Source organism: Uloborus diversus, chromosome 6 (assembly GCF_026930045.1).
Source record: "Uloborus diversus isolate 005 chromosome 6, Udiv.v.3.1, whole genome shotgun sequence".
In the NCBI taxonomy this organism is placed as follows: domain Eukaryota; kingdom Metazoa; phylum Arthropoda; class Arachnida; order Araneae; family Uloboridae; genus Uloborus; species Uloborus diversus.
The window spans coordinates 109159747-109185720 of NC_072736.1; the positions used below are offsets into that span (position 1 = coordinate 109159747).

Here is a 25974-nt window from a genome sequence, read left to right on the forward strand (position 1 = left end):
TACTGCTTTAAATTTGAGAGGAACTAGGGAACCAGGCTCAGAGTAGTTTCAATTCAAATATGATTTTAATTTATTTCTATTAATTTGTGTTTTCAATTTGCACAAAAGAATATTGCTGGTATTGTTTTGCGGATATTGCTTTTTATAATTTACTCAACAAAGAACAATGATACAAGAAATAATATGTACTAAATAGATATAAAAAAATGAGAAGCTTGAGCTTTTATGAAAACGAATATAAATATAAAATTATACACTAGAGTTCTAATAAAACTAATTAAATAAAATTAGTAAAATAATGCGTATTAAAAAATAATTGTAGAATATCAATATGCATACATAAAGCATTAATATATTAGAAATTCTGAAAGCTGGATCATACTCTTTTTTGTTGACTTGTAATTGTTCTATTGAATTGTTCTCTTCCGAGTATTTTGTAGTTTATGGGTTTTTGCTTTAGTCTTAAAAACACAGTATTTACAGCAAGATGAATTATTAATAAAACATTTACAAGATTATTTACAGTTCTTGCCTGCGCAGGGTGGAATTAAACTCTCTGGTAACACTGGCTGCATCATACGGTGTGGGGCTTTATTGTTTTATTTTCATTCTAGTGAAACCCAAACTCGGTTACATCTAAAGGCACTGCTAAGGTACAGGGGAATTGATTCAATAGTACAGTTGAGCAATACTTCTTAGCACATGTTGGAAGGAATTGCAGGAGCATGGTAAAGAGCTGATATTATATTTATTTCTGATGGAAATGACAAGAAATTATTGTGTAATGTACTTTCCGGAACTTCTGGTTTTCAAGTTATGAAAACGACAAAGAGATGTACCGATCGTGTTTAAGGTTCACTCGTGTAGTTTGACTATTGGAGAGAAAATTTTATTATTTTTTATTTGGAGACCTGCAAAATCTTTGCTGCATTTGAAAGTAGTGTTTGGGACATTATGGACCAGTCATTCCATCGATAACTTGAACTTTGTTCTTAAAATAGGGTACTTCTTCTAGAGTTTTGTTGCAAGAAGTATCATTTTCAATTACATTCACGAAATCGGACCTCTCGCTTTGCTTCAGTGAACCATTCTGATGAACCTAACCTAGCATTGGGCTTATTGTGTGGGAATGATTTTTAGATGTACTAACATCACTTTTGAGCTAACGTTTCCCAGGTTAAATGTTTTTTTGGTTTTCTTTTGCTGTTTTGCAGTTGCTGTTGAAGACATTGCCATTGCAGGATTTCTCTGGATAAGAGACTATTCACATTTTCTTTAACGTTCCACTGAAATTTTGATGCTGCTTTTGTGGCAATAGCCTCGCTCACTATGTTTCATAACTCAGGTGTAAAATCTGCAAAAGGGTTATCCTGATCATTTATCCTTTCCGTAATTACTTCGTACTTGCAAACTTGCATGTGTTAATTTTTAAAAAAGTCCCATTGTGACCCATACTAATCAGCTATAATGGGTTAAAGCTTAACTGGGACATTGTTTTGATAATATTACGAAATAAAACCGCCAAAACAGGAGAGCCACAAAATTTACTTTGGTTTATGTCGAGTCTTCAAGGTACATTCCGCAAACTTGTTTTTTTTTTTCCTTTTGTGAATTGCCTCAAATGCTTTTTGAGCTTGCTTTTATTTCACTTTTCAACGCTTTGATAATATTTAAGTAATTTTAAACAAACTGGATAATGATATTTCAGATTTTATTGGTTCCTTAGATAGTTAAATGATTTTGATAGTTTGAAAAAAAAAAAGCGTATTTTATTCAAATTTTTTGCTTGTTTGCGAAAAATAGAATTTTACTCAGAAATTAACAAAAATATGATCATAGTCATATTTAGCTTTTATGAAGCCCTTGTTTTGTTGCGTCGATTGCCACTTTTTTCAGTGTTTTATTTCAAATAGTTCGCGAGTTATGAGTGTTTTAGCAAACGGCTCCTCCCACTGCTTTCCCCCCTCCCGCGGGGATGTCGACCATCCAGGGGGGCGAAGACATGTGGTTTCATAATCACTATCGTGCCTGTGACATTAATCAGAAATAATTTTGCGTCAGGTCTTCCATGCATGCTCAAAATACCCCTTCAGATCCTGAACTATAATGCAAATCGTGTTCGAGCTTGCTACTGTCATTTTGTTTTTCAACGCGTTAATAGTACTTAAATGATTTTAACAAACTGAATAATGATATTTTGGACATTATTTGAAAAAAAAAAATCAAACAATTTTGATTTGGAATTTATTTTGGTCAAAAAAAGTTTATTCTGCGCATTTTATTCAAAAATTTTGCTTGTTTGTGAAAAATGGAATTTTACTCAGAAAGCAACAAAGATAGGTTCATAATTATATTTAGCTTTTATGAAGCCCTTGTTTTGTTGCGACGATTGCCACTTATTCCAGCGTTTTATCTCAAATAGTTCGCGAGTTATGAGTGTTTTAGAAAACGGCTCCCCCACTGCTTTCCCCCCTCCCCCGGGGTTGTCGACCACCCAGGGGGGCGACGACATGTGGTTTCATAATCACCATCGTGCCTGTAACAATAATCAGAAATAATATTGCGTCAGCCTTTCCATGCATGCTCAGCCCCCTTCAGATCCCGGTCTATTAGTGGGTATAAGAGCTGATTTTATTTTGGTGTCAACAGCTAAAAAGGGGGTAGCGCAATCGCCCGTTCTTTTTTTTTTATTGTGAGTGCCCTATCTCAAGAAGTAATGCTACGTTCTGGTTGAAATTTGGAATATATGTGAATCCATACGTAAACAGGCTTTGGTTCAATTTTGACTCCAATCGCTCCAAGAGGTGTTGACTTTTTTTTTTTTTTTTTTTTTTTTGCGAATGAAAATAGTTTTATTAATGCAACAATAAGAAAGATAAATCGTAATCATAGACTAATAATAAGAGTAGACCGAGCTTTCTCATTCTTGCTGATAAAGAAAATTGGTTCATAGATGTATCATGTGACTAGTGGAAGGGCTTGGCGAAGACTTTGGCAGCATGGTTGCTAGATGGCAGCATTATCTATAGTTTGGCACTCGACATGTATTTTAAGAAAATGTGTTTTCATTAAAAAAAACTTCCAGGTGCAGAGATTGAACTGTTTTTCTTTTAGTTATGCATTATTTTGACATTAGTAATAGTTTTTGATCAGTTTTCGGTAACTTTTATTTCATTTGGAGCTGTCAGCGTTGGCGTGAACGAAATGGCGTAAACGTTTTGCGTTAACGCAAAAATGTACTAATCGGTATCTTAAATTGAAACTGTAGGTAAAAATCTTACCGTTTGCTGATTCTTCTTGGTCGCTTGCATCTTTTATTGCTTAGAAAGTTATTGAAATTGACTAAAGAAAATGCACAATATTATCTAAACGAAAAACTCACTATATTAACAAAATATTTACAACTTAGAATAACAAATTTACAAATCGGACTCCATAAAAGATCATTCTTCCGTCTTCCATCAATTCTATTTATTTTATTTCGCGCTGGCGTTGATCGTCTGCTACGATTAACGCCCGCTGTTGCTAGGATATCCACCAGTCACATGGTTTGGTTTATGAGCAGCAAAAGGGTTGCCATAGCTCGGTCTACTCTTATTATTAGTCTATGATCGTAATAGATTGTCGTCTGCGTATTTCTCGTGATTTTAATTGTATGGAAATGATCGGAAATATTATCTCAATGATTTAAAATTTTTAACTGTTGCCATCTTATGTTTTGTTAATAAATAAAATATTTGTAATTAATTCACGTAAGGCTTTTAAAGTAACTTTCAATTTTCGCTCTTTGTTTTGTTTTTACAATAATTCAGACATTGGGATGGTCGTCAAGTTTTTGCATGTGTCATTACTTTCTTCTATATCTAATATATAGAAGAAAGTATTGGATTCGTGCAAATTTTCGAATTTCGAATTTTGACGGATTCGAACGTTTTGAGGTGTGCTGAGTCCATTTCGAATATTTTTGGAAAATGTCTGTCTGTCTGTGTGTGTGTATGTATGTGTGTGTGTATGTATGTGTGTATGTGTGTGTGTCACGTCTGTGTGTGACCAGTTTTTTGTGGCCGCTCTATAGCAAAAACTACCGCACGAAATCGAACGAAATTTGGTACACATATGTGCCCCTATGTGAACTTGTGCCCATTGGTTTTTGGCGCGAATTCCTCCAAGGGGGGTGGAGCAATGGGACGTTTTTTGAGTTACGCGTGCTTGCTATTCCTCAGGAAGTAACTGGCGGAATCAAACAAAATTTGGACCATATGTTGCCATTAACAGGAACAGGTGCTGATTCAATTTTGGTGGCAATAACTCAAACGGGGGTTGAGCTATAGAACGTTTTTTGTCGTCAATTGTGACTGCTGTATCTCAAGAAATAATGAACGGAATGATAGAAAAATTTATCGGCAAGTAGACCTTAGTGGGTATAAGAGCTGATTTTATTTTGGTGTCAAAAACTGAAAAGGGGGTGGCGCAATCGAATGTTCTTTTTTTTTTTCATTGTGAGTGCCATTTCTCAAGAAGTAATGCTACGTTCTGGATGAAATTTGGAATAAATGTGAATCTATTTGTAAATAGGCGTTGTTTCAATTTTGGCGCCAATCGCTCCATGGGGGTCTGATTTTTTTTTTTTTTTTTTTTTGTGTTAATAAAAATAGCTTTATAAATGCAACAATAAGAAAGATAAATTACAATATTCTCGTCTGCTTATTTCACGTGATTTTAATTTTCGGGAGATAATCGGAAATGTTATCGCAATGATTTAAAATTAATAACTGTTGCCATTTTATGTTTGTTAACAAATAAAACATCTAATTAATTCAAGCAAGGCTTTTAAAATAACTTTCAAGTCGTTCTTTGCTTTGCTTTTGCGGGAATTCAGGAATTCGGACGGTCGTCAAGTTTTTTTTTTTTTTTTTTTTTTGCTGGGAATATTGCATTCTTTTCAAGCATAGGGATTGATCAGAATTCACAAGAAAGATATAGAAGAAAGTTTCGTGATGGCCACAACATACTAGTTTTGTTTTTGTTGGGAATATTGCTTCCTCGTCAAGCATGGGGAGGGATCATAAAAAGGAAAAATATAGAAGAAAGTTTCGTGATGGCCACAACATACTAGTTTTACTTTGTTCTATATCTAATATATAGAAGAAAGTATTGGATTCGTGCAAATTTTCGAATTTCGAATTTTGACGGATTCGAACGTTTTGAGGTGTGCTGAGTCCATTTCGACTATTTTTGGAAAATGTCTGTCTGTGTGTGTGTGTGTGTGTGTGTATGTATGTGTGTGTGTATGTGTGTGTGTGTGTCATGTCTGTGTGTGACCAGTTTTTTGTGGCCGCTCTACAGCAAAAACTACCGCATGAAATCGAGCGAAACTTGGTACACATATGTGCCCCTATGTGAACTTGTGCCCATTGGTTTTTGGCGCGAATTCCTCCAAGGGGGGTGGAGCAATGGGACGTTTTTTGAGTTACGCGTGATTGCTATTCCTCAGGAAGTAACTGGCGGAATCAAACAAAATTTGGTCCATATGTTGCCATTAACGGGAACAGGGGCTGATTCAATTTTGGTGTCAATAACTCAAACGGGGGTTGAGCTATAGAACGTTTTTTGTCGTCAATTGTGACTGCTGTATCTCAAGAAATAATGAACGGAATGAAAGAAAAATTTATCGGCAAGTAGCCCTTAGTAGGTATAAGAGCTGATTTTGTTTTGGTGTCAACAGCTAAAAAGGGGGTAGCGCAATCGCCCGTTGTTTTTTTCCATTGTGAGTGCCCTATCTCAAAAAGTAATGCTACGTTCTGGTTGAAATTTGGAATATATGTGAATCCATATGTAAACAGGCTTTGGTTCAATTTTGGCGCCAATCGCGCCAAGAGGTGCTGATTTATTTTTATTATCATTATTTTTTAGCGAATAAAAATAGTTTTATTAATGCAACAATAAGAAAGATAAATCGTAATAGATTGTCGTCTGCGTATTTCTCCTGATTTTAATTGTATGGAAATGATCGGAAATATTATCTCAATGATTTAAAATTTTTAACTGTTGCCATCTTATGTTTGTTAATAAATAAAATACTTGTAATTAATTCAAGCAAGGCTTTTAAAATAACTTTCAATTTTCGCTCTTTGCTTTGCTTTTACAATAATTCAGACATTGGGATGGTCGTCAAGTTTTTGCATGTGTAATTTTGTTTTTGTCGGGAATATTGCTTCCTCGTCAAGCATGAGGAGGGATCAGAAAAAGGAAAAATATAGAAGAAAGTTTCGTGATGGCCACAACATACTAGTTTAAGCTTTGACTCCGTCCAGACCACTGAGCATAATGTAAGCATAAAAACTAGTATGTTGTGGCCATCACGAAACTTTCTTCTATATTTTTCCTTTTTCTGATCCCTCCTCATGCTTGACGAGGAAGCAATATTCCTGACAAAAACAAAATTACACATGCAAAAACTTGACGACCATCCCAATGTCTGAATTATTATAAAAGCAAAGCAAAGAGCGAAAATTGAAAGTTATTTTAAAAGCCTTGCTTGAATTAATTACAAATATTTTATTTATTAACAAACATAAGATGGCAACAGTTAAAAATTTTAAATCATTGAGATAATATTTCCGATCATTTCCATACAATTAAAATCACGAGAAATACGCAGACGACAATCTATTACGATTTATCTTTCTTATTGTTGTATTAATAAAACTATTTTTATTCGCTAAAAAATAATGATAATAAAAATAAATCAGCACATCTTGGCGCGATTGGCGCCAAAATTGAACCAAAGCCTGTTTACATATGGATTCACATATATTCCAAATTTCAACCAGAACGTAGCATTACTTCTTGAGATAGGGCACTCAAAATGGAAAAAAAGAACGGGCGATTGCGCTACCCCCTTTTTAGCTGTTGACACCAAAACAAAATCAGCTCTTATACCTACTAAGGGCTACTTGCCGATAAATTTTTCTTTCATTCCGTTCATTATTTCTTGAGATACAGCAGTCACAATTGACGACAAAAAACGTTCTATAGCTCAACCCCCGTTTGAGTTATTGACACCAAAATTGAATCAGCACCTGTTCCTGTTAATGGCAACATATGGACCAAATTTTGTTTTATTCTGCCAGTTACTTCCTGAGGAATAGCAATCACGCGTAACTCAAAAAACGTCCCATTGCCCCCCCCCCCTTGGAGGAATTCGCGCCAAAAACCAATGGGCACAAGTTCACATAGGGGCACATATGTGTACAAAGTTTCGCTCGATTTCATGCGGTAGTTTTTGCTGTAGAGCGGCCACAAAAAACTGGTCACACACAGACGTGACACACACACACAGACAGACAGACATTTTCCAAAAATAGTCGAAATGGACTCAGCACACCTCAAAACGTTCGAATCCGTCAAAATTCGAAATTCGAAAATTTGCACGAATCCAATACTTTCTTCTATATATTAGATATAGAAGAAAGTAAAAAGTATTAGATATACCTCAATTGAATCCTTTTTGTGCAGAAAAACATTTTCATTGTATGCTGAAATGTAGATTTTTCTAATAGCAGTGTTCGAACTTTTGTACAAATCTAAAAATACTACGCCATATTAAAACTACGAGTTTCAACCAGTAAATCTTTAATTATTTATTCGAATACGATATAAAACATTAAAATTATTATCAACTTCATTAGTAAGAAATCATTTTCTACTCCTCTGCTTTCGGCTGAAAAAAAAAAAAAACATTTTGTCTACGTTCGAAAAATTACACTTAAAAAACGGACTCAGTTCAACTGGTTTTGGTTTTAAATTTTAAGTGTTCGATTAAAAGAAAAACAAGTGCGGGCTTTTAAGCCGTACAGGTTAAAGAAGCCTGCTATGGTAAATTGTTGAATATTCATAAATAAAAACACTTATTTTTTCAACTGAATTTATTACTTCTCTAGAATGTTTGTTTCAATCGCTACGAGGATCTTCCTCATTCTTTAATCAAATTCCATGTTTTACGAATAATTTTAAAACGTATCATGCTGGCTAATGACAAAACATAGACGCATGATCTTATTATATTTTTTTCGGCGAAAAACTTTTTTACTGTGTTTTATAACGCATTCCTTCAATGAATAGCATTCGAAAAGGAAGGCACAGTTGCTAGGTTTGTTGGAGCGTCGTACTGTTAATCAGAATGGCGCCAGTTCGAATCCGTGCCACTAAATATCTCTTTAATGTTTCTTTTTTTCCGTCAGACACTCACATGGGCAGGACTGTATTTGCCACAACCTGTTTTTTCACATGTAAAATTACTGATTTTTCACGTGTCACTCAGCCGCACTTTTAATTATATTTATATTTGCATTGAAAATACGTACAACCAAAAGGGGAGCGATGATAAAATTATCACAACGTTGTATTTAACGAGGTTTTGTTATTGATGTCTTCAAATTACATGCCTTCTCTTGTGCGCTTACTTTTTTCCGTTTACTTTTTTCGGTTTTTCTTCATAATATTCTTTCTTTGAAATTTTTAAAGAGCGAAATGCCTTATGAAACGATTCGAAGTACAGTGCGGAGTTCCGCACGGGTCGACTAGTTAGACTTAAACCGAAAAAACAAAAGACGTCAAATACCGTAAGAAATGCATAAATCTTGTAAAACTATTTCCTTTATAATGAGGCTGGGTTAGAGGTTTTACCTTTTGCAGACTTGGTGTGATCTATTCATTCTTTCACGTGGCACCACTAACGGCAGATGTAATTATCACGAGAAATTTGACGCCAAGTTTCCCACCAGATGGAAGCACGTGGCCTATCTTTGACGCGAAACTGCATCAGAAATTTAATTTTGCCAAGAGTACTCAAAGCCAAACGAATATCGAGGGATCTTTTACATGCAGCATAATCAGACAACATGTATGCCATCGATTTTCTGGATCATGAAATCCACCGATTGGAGCCCGGTTCGATTCTGTGCATTTGAGTGCAAACGCCTGCACCTCTTTATCGGCATATTGTAAAAACACAATAACATTTAAGTACTAAGTTTTTATGCTTCACAAAACACACGCGCGAGGAAGGTAAATTATGGTTGTGCTGGGGGTTTTATGTCTTTTTTAGCGCTGCTCCAGGAAAGGACTGTTGTGTTTTTCTCATCACGCCAAGATTTTCGGAAATCACAAATTTCAAAATTCACAAAACACTGCGACATTGAAATAGGCGAAAACTGTTTTTTTTTTTTTTGTCATTTAATGTATTCATTTTTTTGACTTATACAATACTATTATATGAGTGTCTTACATGCCAAATCGATTGACTCCACATCAAAAAAATTCTTTATTTCCGCTTTACTAGGGTTTTACGGACGTGTAGTAGAAGAATTCATATAAAAAATTTCGTTTGAATAATTTTTGACTTACAACAAAATGTTACAATGCAAGTATCAGTTCTTAAAATTTGCTTGTAATATCAGATGCTTCGATCTTCAAAGACTTTTTCCTGACTGGAATAGACTTCAGTGGTTGCCGCTTATATGGATCACTTTTATTCTTAAACGTTTTGATTCCATAAAGCGGCTGATTCAATAAAGCGGCTAATCTTATACATATAAAATCTGAGTATCTATCTATCTATCTATGTCCAAGCTTCTTCTCCCGAACGACAGTGAACTGACCATCGAACCAGGTATCGATGGATTCGTCATCTTCCCGTCTTCATGTTTGGCTATTTAACATAATCCTCCGATAAAATTAGCGGAGATATCAATTAAAAATTATTAATTATGACTCTTAGATTTCAAAATAAAATCCATATTTTTCGAAGGCTTTCCTCCATTCAAATTATTATTCAGTGCTTCAACTCAACTTTCCGCAACAATGCTTTTATTAAAATTTACAGCGTGAAGAAAATCATTGAGATGAAAGATCTGTTGCCATTTCTTTTTCTCGAATATAAAGAAATAAAATTAGGCTTTTGTTTTAAGGCTTTTCCTGTAATCAGGGTGTTTAAGTTGTTTACTTTTCGATTATTTTGCCGTAATCTGCAGCAAAATTTTGCAGTTTTTTTTTTTTTTTTGTTCAAGCCTGATTGTTAAATACGCGTCACATGCAAGTCATAAATATTCAATTAAAACATCATATTTTGTGTTTTAAGGTAAAATAATAAGGCTTTCCTCCATTCAAATTATTATTGAATGCTCCATCTCAACTTTCCGTAACAACACTTTTATTAAAATTTGTAGCGTGAAGAAAATCACTGAGAAAAAATATCTGTTGCCATTTTTTCCTCGAATATGAACAAATAAAATTTTGAGCTTTGTTTTGAGGCTTTTCCTGAAATCGAAGAATTTAAAATGTTTACTTTTTGGTTATTTTTCCGCAATCTGATTTTTTTTTGTTTTATTAATGTTGATGAGGTGTTTTGGCAAAAATGTGGGAACTACTTTGATATACCCCCCCAAATCGGAAATTTGGCGACTTTTTTTGTTTTTGTTGACATAAAACTTTGTTGCCACAAAAATTGTTATCGCAAAACTTTTAAAAAAAACTCAAAAAATTGTACAAAATATAAGAAAATACTAAATTTGGCAACAGCAAAAACCTAAAAGCTGAAAAAACCTAAATTGGCAACACCAAAATAAGAAACAGAAACCCTAAAAAGTCCGTAGGAAATGCCAGATGTGGCGCGTAATTTTTGGGGGTGTATATCAAAGTTATACCAAAATATGTTTTACTGGTGTTTTGCAAACCTTGCTTTACGCGCATTTATTTATTCCTTAACGCGTTAGAAACTAGTGTCAGTGTACTACAAAAGCATCAAATGGACTGCTCTTACATTTTTTAGGTAGCCCGTGCAACGCCGGGCACGCAGCTAGTTCAATAATAAAGCTGTATTTTGTTCTGTTTTTGACAATTTGATTCATTAAAGCAGTTGATTGAATTAACCACCGATTCAATTAAACAGCGTCCACTGTGCACGTAACTACATATTTAAAATGAAAATAGATAGGTATCGCTAAAAACGAAGTAAATACTTCATCATTTCACTTTACCCCACATTTCCCTATTAATGTTAAAATAACCTCATTTCCCATACACGTTTAAGTTTACTTACTTTTGTATTGACTATCAATTGGAGCGTATTAATTTTTTTCTTCAAAATGCAAGCGACTTACCTGTCCATAGTATGAAATCTTGTGTCAACGGTAGCATTTTACTCAGCGTGGTACTTCAGAATCAACACCTACATAACAATTCATCTTTATACATAAAGGGCTAATCTCTGTCCGGATGTCCGGGGTAAACTTCAAAACTACTGGACGAATTTCAACCATTTTTTCACCATAGATAGCTACATAATCGGGGAGCAACTTAGGCTATAATTTATTGCTAAAGAACTTAGTTTTAAAAAGTTATGGTGGAAAACATTAAATTTCATGTAATTTCCCTATTTAATGATTAAATATAAAAACCATTGTTAGGAAAATTCGTTGCCTAACAACAGCAATATTAAAAGTGATCACTATTAATATTGTTAATCAAGGCTTCTCTGGACAAGCATGACATTTATTGCTTTCTTAGGAGTTGTATCCTCATCTTTATACATAAAGGGCTAATCTCTGTCCGGATGTCCGGGGTAAACTTCAAAACTAGAGGACGGATTTTAATCATTTTTTCACCATAGATACCTACATTATCAGGGAACAACTTAGGCTATAATTTATTGCTAAAGAAGTTAGGTTTAAAAAGTTATGGTGGGAAACAGTACATTTCATGTAATTCGCAACTCCAACGAACTATAGGGGGCACTGCAGTCACTGTCTAATGGCCGACTTAAAAACTAAAACAAACGCATGTGGTAACGAAGAAAGTGCTAAAAGTGTTGTGATTTTTGTTCGTATGTATGATATTTTTCGCTTTATTCTTTTTAAATTAATTTTCAAAGTCTTGTGGATATTCTGGCCCACGTAGAAAGAAATGAGAATTCAAGAAGCATTACTAAACGTCAAAGATTAATGCAAACTACGTAGTTCGTAGTTCTAAGCAGCTATTTCCACGATGTTGAATTCGATATTTATCAATTCTTGATAAAACTAAATAATAATTGTGGCCTGACAAGAACGACAATTAACGCTAGAAAATTCAATATGACATTACAAATTATTATCGAAAGAAGATGATACTTCTTTGCCTTGCTTGGCTACCGCTTATTGTTTTGCATTTGTTGCTGAGTTATTTCTCTCGAATTCCCGAATCGATTAATTTAAAATTTTTCTGTTTCGATTTTTCTAATTTCTGAGTTACGATTTAATTATTTCAAGTTATGCAAATCATCTACAGAATTCTTACGGATATATGGTGGTAGTTTTCTTTTCAGTTGATTGACCATTATTTCTTTTTACTTATCGAATTCTGTAATCTTTCTACCATTTTATTCCACTCATGATAAAAATTAAAAATGGTTTAACTAAAAACGCGAAATCTCGACAAGGCTACTTTGCTCGCACAATACTAAAACTATAACCCTAAACAAATTTGGCGAAACCTTTCAGCTGAGAATAAAAGGAATAAAGTAAATTCTTTCTCGGTGAAACATTTTTCATTTTGTTTTACGATAATATATTCAAGAAAATATTTTGCATACCGTCCATTTCAACTAAATGCTGCTGTAAAAGATGGTTAGGTAAATGAATTTAAGATTAAAAAAAAAATCATATTCTTACAAATTCATACAAAACAATAAAAATTTTTACCTTGTATAACGTTATCCAAGTTTGTTAATCCAGTTTTCGCTTTCACCATTTTCAATCAACTCATATTTTAGAAGGAAATAAGGAAAACTAACATTATTTTGAGAAGCTCGAGAATACTACTAAGGGACGAATTAATTTCTGTAGCTGAAAGCAAACTAAGACTCATCGATTGCGTTAATAAATACTCAGAACAAACTGCCTGTGTTTACGTCAACAGACACACGTGGAACGCAACGTGGCAATGTTTTAGTTTCATCGGCAGTTTTGTAAATCACCGCAAGGTAGCGTATTTGAGCGCTGGAGTTCCGAATTTCCCCATTCAATGATTAAATATAAAAACCATTGTTAGGAAAATTCGTTGCCTAACAACGGCACTATTAAAAGTAATCACAATTAATATTTTTAATCAAGGCTTCTCTGGACAAGCATGACATTTATTGCTTTCTTAGGAGTTATATCCTCATCTTTATACATAAAGGGCTAATCTCTCTGTCCGGATGTCCGGGGTAAACTTGAAAACTACTGGACGGATTTTAACCATTTTTTCACCATAGATAGCTACATTATCAGGGAACAACTTAGGCTATAATTTATTGCTAAAGAACTTAGGTTTGAAAAGTTATAGTGGAAAACAGTACATTTCATGTAATTTCCCCATTCAATGATTAAATATAAAGACCATTATTAGGAAAATTCGTTGCCTAACAACAGCAATATTAAAAGTAATGACAATTAAAATTTTGATTTATTCCTTAAAAACTTAGTTTTAAAAAGTTATGGTGGAAAACAGTAAATTTCATGTAATTTCCCCATCAAATGAGTAAATTCGCAACTTTAATTAACTATTGCGGGCGTAGCAGCCACTGTCTAATGGCGGATGAAAAAGGTAAAACATATTTTTTGCAGTAACAACAGTAATTTTTGATCGTATTTGTGAGGAGCTTTCTTTTCTATTTTTCTGAAATTGCATTACAACATTGCAAACTGCTTGAAGCCTGTAATTTACCCCAAAGAAAACACGTGGAATAGAATGTTTTACCTTTTCCTTTAGTATTGGTAACCACCGCAAGGTAGCGTATTCGAGCTCTGGAGTTGCGAATATAAAACCCATTGTTACAAAAATTCGTTGCCTAACAACAGCAATATTAAAAGTAATCATAATGAAAATTTTGAATCAAGGCTTCTCCGGAGCAAACATGAGTTTAAAGTCACTTAAACATTTGGAAACACTTCCTTTTGCACCCTTAAAGAAACATAGCAGAGAGCTTTTTTTCTTTTGTGTGTGTGTACTATATATTTAAATAATAAAGCGCACGGTTTTTTTAGTGATCTTTGTTTTTGTTAGTTCATATTTTGGAAATTCTTCAAATTTTTATGTGCCTAAATTCGTGCTTTCGATTCTAAATGAATATTCGTTCGTTCTTTATACTTATTGCTATTTCACTTTTATGGGTAAGGAAGAAGCTCGATTTTTAATCATGTCAAAGCGGTGTGTTTTGAGTTCTTTCAGTTAAAACAGAAAACGGAAGAAAGTTGCGATTGTTTCTTACACTGGGGTGGTTTCCTTCAGTCAAAAGTAGTACTTTTAGTCACTGAAATTGATAGAATAAGCAAAAGAGAAAAAATAATAATAATAACTTGGACTCAGAAATAATTTCATTTTCCCAACGGTTATTTTTTCATTATTTTTTTTAAATGTCAGATTTTTCAAACAAGGCGTGGTCTTAATGACGTCACAAATGATGCACTTTGCAGCATCTTTCACCACGTTTCCACGTTATGATAATCAAGAAGCGAATTAAAATTGCGCTCTACGCTTGCGATCAACCATATTGTTGCCAATACACGTGAGTAAAGATGCGAATTAAATATTTAGCTCTGTGAGGGGCAACACTAAATGACATTTCATCATATGTGATGTCATCCGGCAGAAGTATAAACAATGAAAACGCACCGATTTAAGTAATTTTTTTAAAACATTAAACTTAAACAAATTATTTATAAAATGGTCATATCTTATGTTTTTAAGCATGCAGAAAAAAATACTTTCAAAATTTTGGAAACGACTCCATTATTACTGACCCAGGCAACGCCGGGTATTTTTGCTAGTTATTAATAAGTTGCTTTCGTTTATCTCAGTTTTTCAACTTAATAAGCAATATTATTCGCAACACCAATACAGCTGTCCTATAGGGGGCACTGCAGCCACTGTCTAATGGCGGACGAAAAAGGTAAAACAAACAAATGCAGTAACTTATAACTTGCTTTGACGCTTAGTGACTGGCAGTAATTTTTCATCGTGTTTGTGGGAAGTTTTCTCTTCTATTCTTTTAAAATTACAGTACACCATAAACTGTCTGAAGCCTGTAATTTACCCCAAAGAATACACGTGGAATGGAATGTTTTACCCTTTTCTTTAGTGTTGTTAATCACCGCAAGGTAGCGTATTCGAGCTCTGGAGTTGCGAATTATTTTTGTAATTTCGTCATTAAATTTTAATTCCTGAAGAGTTTATACTTAAGGAAAACGCATTATTCAAGAAACAGATCGTTGGTTGTACCGTTACTATCAAGTCTTTTTCGACGGTAACAGTTGTATTAGTTCGCTCAAACGCAAAAACTAAAATCGCTAAAAAACGCAAAAGCTAAAAGATATCGCTAGTAAAATTTGGTGGCGTATTAGTTTTAAATACCGTATGCTATATTTATTAACTTTTAAGCACAATTAAGCTAGGCGTGCCGCAGGGGGGGAGGGTGACCAAGGGCCCATATTGTACCAATGTAATTTTTAAGAGTAGGGAGGAGGTAAATTGAGAGATGTTTTGTTCTCCTCCGGGGGGGGGGGGTAGAGCACCCTGTTTAAGCAATTTTCTGCTAAATGAGTGACTCCATCTTTTGTGTAATAAAACTGATGATTTTCTAAACTTTGTCATTTGGCACTGCAATTAAACTGCTTCATGAAAATAGATCAGTTTTATTTCCATCAAATATCAATTAATACGCGAATTGATTTCTTAAAAGATCATTCAGAAGACATATTAGTTTACGGTCATTAGCCCCCCCCCCCCCTGGGGCATTATCAAAAGGGTTCGATAAGAGTGAAAAGGTTGGGAAGCGGTGGTGTACAACTTCCCGTTTTTTCTGGATTTGTCGCCAAATATTGTCAAATCACCAACTTGGTGATCAATTTTGTAAGCCCCTTGTACATTGTTCCAATTCCTTTTCATTACTCTTTGCATACAGCTTTATCTTTACATTGCGCCGTGTAGTATAATAATATTCGCAGCAAGAACAAATGAGCTCTGTACAAGTTGCTTTTCTGCTAGCGTAGTGTAAATGCAGAAAAAACTGCTAACCCTCGCTACAGCAAATAGTGTTGGTGTAGACCGTGGCTTAGTTGGTCAATGGTCATAGGAGCAAGTTGACCCAGTTGCAATACTTTTTAAGAATATCTATCTGTTTAGTCAAGCATGAGCGGTTGACTAGAGGCCCACCTCCCTCCTTCCATAAAATAAGTTAATAATAAGCTAGCTTTAAAAAAATATTTCAATTTAAAAAAAAATACATTTTTTAAGGATACACTGATAGTTTCAGTTCAAAAATTTTCTTTAAATGTTTAATTCTTTTTTTTTTTAATCATAGAAGAAAAAGCGGACAACTAGCCCCGGTTTATATAGATTGAATAAACGTACCTGACTTTTAATGCGGTATCAATACAAGATATTTTTCACGGGACCTATTTCTTTTGAACTGCAAGACAATGTTAATGCAACTCATAATAACTCGACAATTAGTTTAAGTAGAGTAAGAGCAAATTCTGCACGTGGCACACAAAATAAAGTAATATTTGATTTCGGAGATATCAAATTTTTTTTATTTTTGATAAAGTTTTAAAATTTTTGGGGGGAAATATTGAACTGTAACATATAAACATTAAACCTAGCTGCAGTTCAATCAAGACATTGGAACGGAAGCTTGAAATTTTTGAATTGGACTAAGGGCTCCTTATAAACTTGAAATGCCTGTCTTTAATACTTTCCAGTCTGTGCTTCAACTCTATGTTTTTCTCACTATGCATTTTTCTAGCGTAGAATATATTTTTTGTAAATATGAGTCATCAAATTTAGTAGTTTAAATGTGAATTTTGCAGAATAGGCTTCGGCGGAATTGGCTCGATGCGGAGTAGATTTCTACATACAATAAAAATCGTAATTTTCGGAATTACGTCCTTCTGGCTCTGAGGTACAGAAATTACGAGGCAACCATGAAATTCTAAAAGAATTAACTTGACTGCGGAAGTTCAGGGTATTTAAATGTTATTAATTCCAATAATCAACTCACCGCTTTAACGTGTAATTCGAGTATTGGTCATTTGGCAGGCAATGTAGGAAACACGTTTAACCAACACAGACACAAACACCGGAGTGATTCTGACTCATATCAATATGATATCGAAGAATGGGTAAGGAATGCCTTTTTGTTTGAACAGCTGCATTTACTACAAACAATGTTCCGTTGGAACGCAGAGAATGCATTGGAAAGGGTATTTTCCGAGCATTCGAATCATGTTCTTTCATAATAGCCAAGAACACAGTAGCAATGAAGTTTGTTTTTGGAATGAAATATTATCATTAGTTAGGAGGTTTTATGGTAGCGTATTTTCAGATACTAATATATTAATATCATTGCCGGACGGCGGAGTCGGAGTCGGACAAATTTCGGGGTGAAAGAGTCGGAGTTGGGAGTCGAAGGCCTTAAAAGTCGGCGGCAATGAACCACAGCAGGTAGCATATGGGGTTTGCGAGCGAAACGAGCAAGGGGCGGAGACCCCAAGTTAAATGTGAATTAAACTATTTGGGAAGCTGAATTGAAGTTTTTATATATTTCATAAACACATAAATTCAATTTGGGTGCCATCCCCCCTAAATTGGTTCAAAAATACATGCAAAAAAAAAGTTTCTCCTAGATAACAGAACACCCCTCAATATTTTTAGACTTGTGGATAGCAATATACTGGAGGAATTTCAGCTTCCTATTTCAACTAAAAGAGGGGGCTCAACCCCTCCCCCAAACTTCAAAAGTATGGGAAGGGGGTTTAAAAAATACATTGAATTGAAAAAACAATGCTACATATTGTAATATACATGATTAATATGCATATACATTGCAATAAAATAATTATTTACAAAAAAACAGCTGGGGAAATAAAATGTTTCTAAATTTGTGACATTTTCTATGCTACGGCTAATGTTAAATTGAGGGGGTCATGGACCACCCTCTTAAAATTTGAGCAAGAAGCTAAAACTTTCACAGCATAATTCCATTAGTAAGTCTTAAAAAAAAGGGGGGGGGGGGGTCCTGGACTCTAGCTACAAAAAAGTTTTTTTTGAACCACCCTAATACCCCCCCCCCTCCATTTAATGTCACTACTGTTTCAGGAGATGGACAAATTTCACGGTCAGCATCAGGGGCGGCATTTCACCACTTCATTTGGGGGATCGAGTTTTTTAAATATGTATAACCCAAAGCGAAACCAAACACACGTTAGCTAACAAGAAGTTGTCATAAAATCGGTTTAGTATGAATAAAATTAGTGTTTAGAAACAATTAAAATTTTGATTCATTGACTAAAAATTTATCATACAAAACATCTCGCTGCTAAAGATTTTATACCTTTTGGAAAAATTATAATGCATGATTTTTCGAATTCGGAAGAGCAGGGAATCGTGTTACTAATCTATCAGTGCCCAATGTCGTGCTGTTTTGCCAGTTCAGCTAAATAGAAAAGGTATTTTTTCCCGCTTTGTGCCTCGAAAATATTTCTCTAACCTCCTGAGACACAAAAAAAATCTTTCTCTACTAGCTGAACCGATTGTAATAGTTAAAAAATAATTGAAGTAACACAAAGTTATGTATAAAAGCACTTTTTATATCTTGCTCTTCAAAATCGCCCATGCTACTTCTTAAACTGTGAGGGGCTTAAACTTTCATCATTGAATAATCTAGTCATGTCGGTGCTCGCAGCTTCAATGAGATATCATCTGCCTCCAGCTCTGTTATTCACTATTCCAGACTGATGAGCCCATAATAAGGACGAAACTGCAGTCTCTGTATGTGAAATCCATTCTGTCGGTATATTGCTTGTAATTGTTCTTTCCTCATGCTAAAAATTTTACTCACAGTTGAAACATTTTATTTTTCGTTTTCAAAATCCAATCCAAATAACCATAATCGCAGCCAACCATACAGAAAAATAATTATCATCAAATTTTGTGTTAATTTCATTCGAAACTGAATGTATTAATTCATACAAAATCTATATATATAATTCTCTTACGTGCCGGCAAATGAAGGGGTGAATTTCTAAACCTCTGTTGGCAACACTTCGCCGATAAATCATGTAAACAAACTTCTACGTTGTTTTGAAATCTTGAATCACAGAATACTCAACGAACTTTTTTTTTTTTTGAGATGAGTTTGAGTCGGGCTGTGGCCCATTTCAACCTTAATCAGCAAAGAAAAGCTCAAAGAAGGCAGGAAACCGTTCTTGAATCCAATTTAAGACGAGCCATTTCCAGAGTTGTATTCTCTGATTCGCTGCCGATAATTTTTAGCGGCTGGGGAATTTTCAGTCAGCAGTTCCTTCAACAGATCAGGTGCGTCACACAATGCCGGTAACCGCACCTTTCCGTCATGGCAACATTTAGTATATTTATTTGCAGTATTACGCTCTTTCTGCCAATAAAGAGCACCACAAAATTCGCATTCTTCACACATTGCTCCACAATCATGTTCATCGGCAATGTTGTTTTGAACGCGTAGGCGCTTTGAGCGTCGTCTATTCTCTGCTTCAGTACGACAGTTCAGTTCAAAATGAATAACCGAGAAAGAATTTACTTTATTCCTTTTATTCTCAGCTGAAAGGTTTCGCCAAATTTGTTTAGGGTTATAGTAGTTTTAGTATTGTGCAAGCAAAGTAGCCTTGGCGAGTTTTCGCGTTTTTAGTTAAACCATTTTTTGTTCGTGACGTGGCAAGGATTCAGAATAACAACAAGAAGGACAAACGTTTGAGAAAATATGTTTGGTGCTCTCTGAGCCTGTTTTTAGTCATGGCCAGCTCTATGTGGCATTATCAAGAACAAGATCTTTTGAAGCAGTGTCAGTTGTGGCTCCCAAACGGGACATTTTTAATTGTGTAGATGAGGAAGTTTTCTCAGATTAGAATATATAAGAGTGTAAATATGTAAATATATATAAGAGTGTAAATAATGTAAATACATCCCTCGGGGGAGCCTGTAACCCCTAGAGGGCGCGTCCCCAGGTGGCGGATAGGGGAATGCCTTCATTGGTTTTCCAATGGGTGGTAGAAGGGAAATAAAATACCTTCCGCGGACCAACAGGTAGAAGTGCAATCTCTCCAAAGCAATGACAGACACTTTTGTATCTATAATGGTAAAGTTGTGCACATTGCCAAGGCAGTCATCTTACATACAGCAAAGTTAAACTGTCGAAAATCTGGCTAAAGCAGACAAATTAACATTATGAACGTAATTTTCATATTGGTTAAATGGATGGTGACCTAAATGCAATTACCAACTTTAATTTTTACGGAAAATTTTAGCTAGGCTAATGTATTGGCATACAGCGAGCGAGCGATGCGAGCATGGATCGCGAAGCGATCCACAGGGAACTGCAGTTCCGGGGGTTGGCGAGCGATAGCGAGCAGGGGGCGATAGCCCCCTAGTATTCAAAAATCAATGTTTGACTTCACATCATCATGTGGATTTTTGTCACTTTTTTTTTTTTTTTTTTTTTTTTTTTTTGCGCCTCTTTAAAATTGGCTAGAAGGAAGATTTTTTTTTATTTTTGAAAAATTTCACGATTGATTGAAATGTACACACAGATCGATTGTAGATTGAACTATGGTTTGAATAGTCGAGTAGCGGATTGAAGACATAGATTTTGATAGAGTAAAGCAATTTTCAAAAACCTTTTCCCGATACAAACAAATTGGATAAAAATTCAAACGAAGTCATACATGCTAAAGGGCATGAGCTTTTTCATCATTGAAAGAATCGTTTTGCAATAATTCTTCCAGTCGTCAAATCACTGCTTTGAAGTTACAGAGAAATGGTTTTATCGTTTTAACTCTTGAAGATTATCTTGTGTCACTCCGCGATTGCATAATTATAGAGCCCCATAAAAGGTATTTGGTTAATATGTCTTTTTTTTTCAATAATCACATACATTTTGAAGAAGTTTCTATGAAAACATTATAGTGTATTGAGCAGCTGAAACGTGTTTCTAGCAGAAGAAAGCAATGAACACTCATTAAATAAACATACACTTAAAAAATGAGCGTAAAAGTGAATGTAAAATATCAAGGAAATTTCTTGTGAAAACCATGCTGCCACACCACTTTTCACGAGCCTCTCGTATTGGACATACCATCGTAACACTGGGCACACAAGTGTGAAATATTTAGCCTATATGAGGCAATGTCGTCTTTAGTTAAAATTAACCATGATTTTCTATCAGTTTTCAATGTTCTGAAAAAGCCGAAAATACTTCATGAATTTCTAAGTCATCATCCAAATAACGAAAAACACTTCTTCTAGTCTGAGAATGTGTCGAGTTTCATCATATAGAACCAGCGAGATTTCCTTTAGTGAACATTTATTTCCGACTTAAGTAAATTGAATTCACCCATTTTCTATCATTCTGCTCAAAAAATTTGGGGGTGTAACCGCCCCCTCTTGACCCCCCTATTTGCCGCCCCTGGGCAGCATCTAAATAAATTCTGCCCTGGTGATTACTTCTTAAATTAACAGAACAACACTGCTTCCTATGAAAATAGCAATGTTAAACTCGTTTAATACCCATGATAGTCAATCGATTAAAAAAAAATGTTCTTTTTCATCGTCCTGTTCCATTTTACTTTTTATCGCAGCCTGCATAAAAATAGCTTCCTCGCGTTAGAAACAGAGGGAGGGGAAGCAACAGAGAGGAAGACGACAAGTTAAATAAAGCAGTTTTCGAACTATGTCCAGACTGATGTAAAAAAGGAAATGGGAGGTGTACATATAAAAAAGGCGCGAGGGGAAAAAAAAAAACGATTTAATTACTTCTAAAATAAACAAGCTTCGTCGTGTTAAAGTTCTCTATGAAATGAAATTGCTGCAGTAAAAGAATAATTATTACACTATAAAAGTTTTCAGTGGTCGATGGTCGTCCCTGAATGTCAATAGGCTGAGAGTGGGGAGGGCTTGTGAAATTGTGACAGTTAGTGACAAGGGAAGGGAGGGGGTAAAAAGAAGTGTGATTTTATAACGATATGCTTATGAAAACTGCGTGACACAGGACCTGATAACTGAATAGGCCAACTTAGCTATGGATTTGGGCCACCAAATGGCTAAAATTGTTTTAGACAACTAATAGAGCGAAGTTTGACTACAGGGGTCCCCGAAAAAGTGCTTGATCTAGGCCCCTTGATATCCTTATTGGACCCGGGGAGGGGGATAAGAACAGACTTGTCATTTAGGAAATCATGCGGTCTTTTGAAACATAATGTAATTATTCATTTTTGTATCTACTCGTAATTTGTTGTTTTTTCAAAATAAGATGTATTGGATACAAACCCTTTGCCCCCCCCCCCCCCCTGGAAATTTTGAAAACAACGGGCCTGAGTAAGACGAAGTGTGACTTTGTGATATAGAGGGAGGGGGTGAAATTTGTTGAAAACAAGTAGCTGTCATTTATAGATAGCCCCTTAGGTCAAAGAAATCTAAACACCCAGAATTGGGTTAAATTCATATGTCATTATCCAAGTAATCTCTTCAACTGTATACGTAATGTAGGAATTTAATTCCAATTGTTTTTATTTCTGCCTATCACGCTCATAGAATGAGTTTTCTATTCTTAGCCTGATACTATTTTCGTTTTCGTCTATAAGGAATCCGTGAAAATTGTAAGAAAGGAGATTGCCTCCATACAAAATTAAGAAAGTTTCCACACACTTCGAATTAAAAATAAATAAATAAATAAATAAATATTTCTTACTGAAAGGCTTCGGTGAAGAGACGGTATGTTCTGTCACTGTGTTCAGTTATAGTTTTGTCCTTTTACGTTGCTTATAGTGTCGTATAAAATGTCATTACCTGATATTGAAAAAAAAAAATTATTTAAAACATTTTGCGTTTTATTCGTTTTACAATTAGTAGATAGCAAGTTGATTTATTGCCTGATGCCTCATCATATTGTCAATGTTTGAGATATTTTCTGAAAGCTATCACAAGGTCGTAATAAGTTTTATTTTTCAGGTGTCGGTAAAACGATTTTGGTTAACACCAGAGCTTAATTTTTATGGGAACCCAGATCCCTCACTTCTTTTAGATTTCATGGTTATTTTCTTATTATCCGCGGAATTCAGGTTATTTACACAATAATATTAGTTCTAAAGACATATAGCTAACGCATTTCTTTTGTTAGAAACTAAACCCTGATCAGCACGAAAATATTTTCTATTATTTTTACTGCACTTCATAGTGCTGTCTATTGTAAAAATTATATTTTTACTCCTTTTTTTTATTAAGTAAAGAAAGTAATTTCTCATCACAAAATTTTATTCATTCAAATTTTGGGATAAATTTCTATTTTTCTCAACCTCGAAAGAATGCCAAGTAGTTCCTGAATTCAAATTACGTTTTTCGCAATTATGATCGCCATGGGAGCATTTGTAGAAACAAGAAAACCAGTAAAGCAGTTGATTTTCCTAATCGCAATTTATGATTGTGAAAAACATAATTTGAATTCAAGATGTCAAAATTCAAGTTAATGCCGAAGGTTGGATACGCAGAGGTCGTTTTTTTTTTTTTTTTTTTTTCTTTTTCTTTTTTAGTAGTGTCACGTCTGTTGCCAGGGTGAGAAATATAGATCAGTTTGGGTTTACTTCGTAAATCAATTCAGTTATTCAGTCATGCCAGAATATTCTTCCTTCTTCCTTCTGTTGTATTCCATCCTACATCTGCTTCTAATACTCATTCATAAGTTCATTCTTCGTATTTATTTACTTTACGTTGAGCTTTCAGTGCTGTTGCGAAAGTCGAGATGATTCTTTCTGAATAGATTATCGTCGTGTCGTTTTGCGTGATGATGCAAAAAATCGTGATTTCTCTTTCTGATTTTAACGTAGAAGTGTGTTCCATGTCGTCTAGTGGTTAGACGCTCTTGCTTTCAAGCAGATATTCTGGGTTCGAATCCCGGCATGGGATGGAGGTTCCATGGTGTAATGGTTAGCACTCTGGACTTTGAATCCAGCGATCCGAGTTCAAATCTCGGTGGAACCTTGATTTTTTTTTTTTTTTTACTTTTCATTTATTTTGTATTTAAATTGTTTCATTTCAAGAAGTACGTGCAAAGGAAACAGATAACGAACCTGTTTGCTTCCAAAGAAGATTGATTTAATTTGGTTCACTTAATTATGCCGGAGCATTTTTTTTTAAAGATGTTTCCTGTCTGTTGTGTTTCTTTGCGCATTTGTATTCCGACTTATGCAGAAGGTTTCTTCGTGCTTCGTTGCTTTTCGTTCAGTATTGCTGCGAAAGACATGAATATTTCTGAATAGATTAGTTAGCATGTTATTTTGCGTGATGGTTGAAAATGCGCTGCTCTTCCTTCCGATTCACAAACTAAATGTGTTCCATGCCGTCTAGTGGTTAGACGTTCTTGCTTTCATGCAGATATTCCGGGTTCGAATCCCCGCATGGGAAGGAGGTTCCATGGTGTAATGGTTAGCACTCTGGACTTTGAATCCAGCGATCCGAGTTCAAATCTCGGTGGAACCTTGATTTTTTTTTTTTTTTACTTTTCATTTATTTTGTATTTAAATTGTTTCATTTCAAGAAGTACGTGCAAAGGAAACAGATAACAAACCTGTTTGCTTCCAACGAAGATTGATTCAATTTGGTTCACTCAATTATGCCGGAGCATTTTTTTTTTAAAGATGTTTCCTGTCTGTTGTGTTTCTTTGCGCATTTGTATTCCGACTTATGCAGAAGGTTTCTTCGTGCTTCGTTGCTTTTCGTTCAGTATTGCTGCGAAAGACATGAATATTTCTGAATAGATTAGTTAGCATGTTATTTTGCGTGATGGTTGAAAATGCGCAGCTCTTCCTTCCGATTCACAAACTAAATGTGTTCCATGCCGTCTAGTGGTTAGACGTTCTTGCTTTCATGCAGATATTCCGGGTTCGAGTCCCTGCATGGGAAGGAGGTTCCATGGTGTAATGGTTAGCACTCTGGACTTTGAATCCAGCGATCCGAGTTCAAATCTCGGTGGAACCTTGATTTTTTTTTTTTACTTTTCATTAATTTTGTATTTAAATTGTTTCATTTCAAGAAGTACGTGCAAAGGAAACAGATAACGAACCTGTTTGCTTCCAACGAAGATTGACTCAATTTGGTTCACTCAATTATGCCGGAGCATCTTTTTTAAAGATGTTTCCTGTCTGTTGTGTTTCTTTGCGCATTTGTATTCCGACTTATGCAGAAGGTTTCTTCGTGCTTCGTTGCTTTTCGTTCAGTATTGCTGCGAAAGACATGAATATTTCTGAATAGATTAGTTAGCATGTTATTTTGCGTGATGGTTGAAAATGCGCTGCTCTTCCTTCCGATTCACAAACTAAATGTGTTCCATGCCGTCTAGTGGTTAGACGTTCTTGCTTTCATGCAGATATTCCGGGTTCGAATCCCCGCATGGGAAGGAGGTTCCATGGTGTAATGGTTAGCACTCTGGACTTTGAATCCAGCGATCCGAGTTCAAATCTCGGTGGAACCTTGATTTTTTTTTTTTTTTACTTTTCATTTATTTTGTATTTAAATTGTTTCATTTCAAGAAGTACGTGCAAAGGAAACAGATAACGAACCTGTTTGCTTCCAACGAAGATTGATTCAATTTGGTTCACTCAATTATGCCGGAGCATTTTTTTTTTAAAGATGTTTCCTGTCTGTTGTGTTTCTTTGCGCATTTGTATTCCGACTTATGCAGAAGGTTTCTTCGTGCTTCGTTGCTTTTCGTTCAGTATTGCTGCGAAAGACATGAATATTTCTGAATAGATTAGTTAGCATGTTATTTTGCGTGATGGTTGAAAATGCGCAGCTCTTCCTTCCGATTCACAAACTAAATGTGTTCCATGCCGTCTAGTGGTTAGACGTTCTTGCTTTCATGCAGATATTCCG

The 25974-nt window shown here is 35.0% G+C and overlaps 1 protein-coding gene and 4 non-coding genes across 5 annotated transcripts in view; 4 read left to right on the forward strand and 1 right to left on the reverse strand.

Moving 5' to 3' along the window:
- LOC129224643 (ras guanyl-releasing protein 3-like) overlaps positions 1-11207 on the reverse strand; it is a 90561-nt gene extending 79354 nt beyond the window's left edge. Inside the window, exon 1 of the mRNA XM_054859126.1 lies at positions 11163-11207. Within this exon, the coding sequence (XP_054715101.1) occupies positions 11163-11199 (37 nt within the window). The 5' untranslated portion in view covers positions 11200-11207. The remainder of the gene's footprint in view (positions 1-11162) is intronic.
- Positions 11208-24012: 12805 nt separating this feature from the next.
- Trnaq-uug (transfer RNA glutamine (anticodon UUG)) lies at positions 24013-24084 on the forward strand. Its single transcript has one exon. It is a non-coding gene; the product is annotated as a tRNA-Gln (tRNA).
- Positions 24085-24510: 426 nt separating this feature from the next.
- Trnaq-uug (transfer RNA glutamine (anticodon UUG)) lies at positions 24511-24582 on the forward strand. The gene has a single exon. It is a non-coding gene; the product is annotated as a tRNA-Gln (tRNA).
- A 426-nt stretch (positions 24583-25008) lies between these two features.
- Positions 25009-25080, forward strand: Trnaq-uug (transfer RNA glutamine (anticodon UUG)). Its single transcript has one exon. It is a non-coding gene; the product is annotated as a tRNA-Gln (tRNA).
- Positions 25081-25501: 421 nt separating this feature from the next.
- On the forward strand, positions 25502-25573 carry Trnaq-uug (transfer RNA glutamine (anticodon UUG)). Its single transcript has one exon. It is a non-coding gene; the product is annotated as a tRNA-Gln (tRNA).
- Positions 25574-25974: the final 401 nt, after the last annotated feature.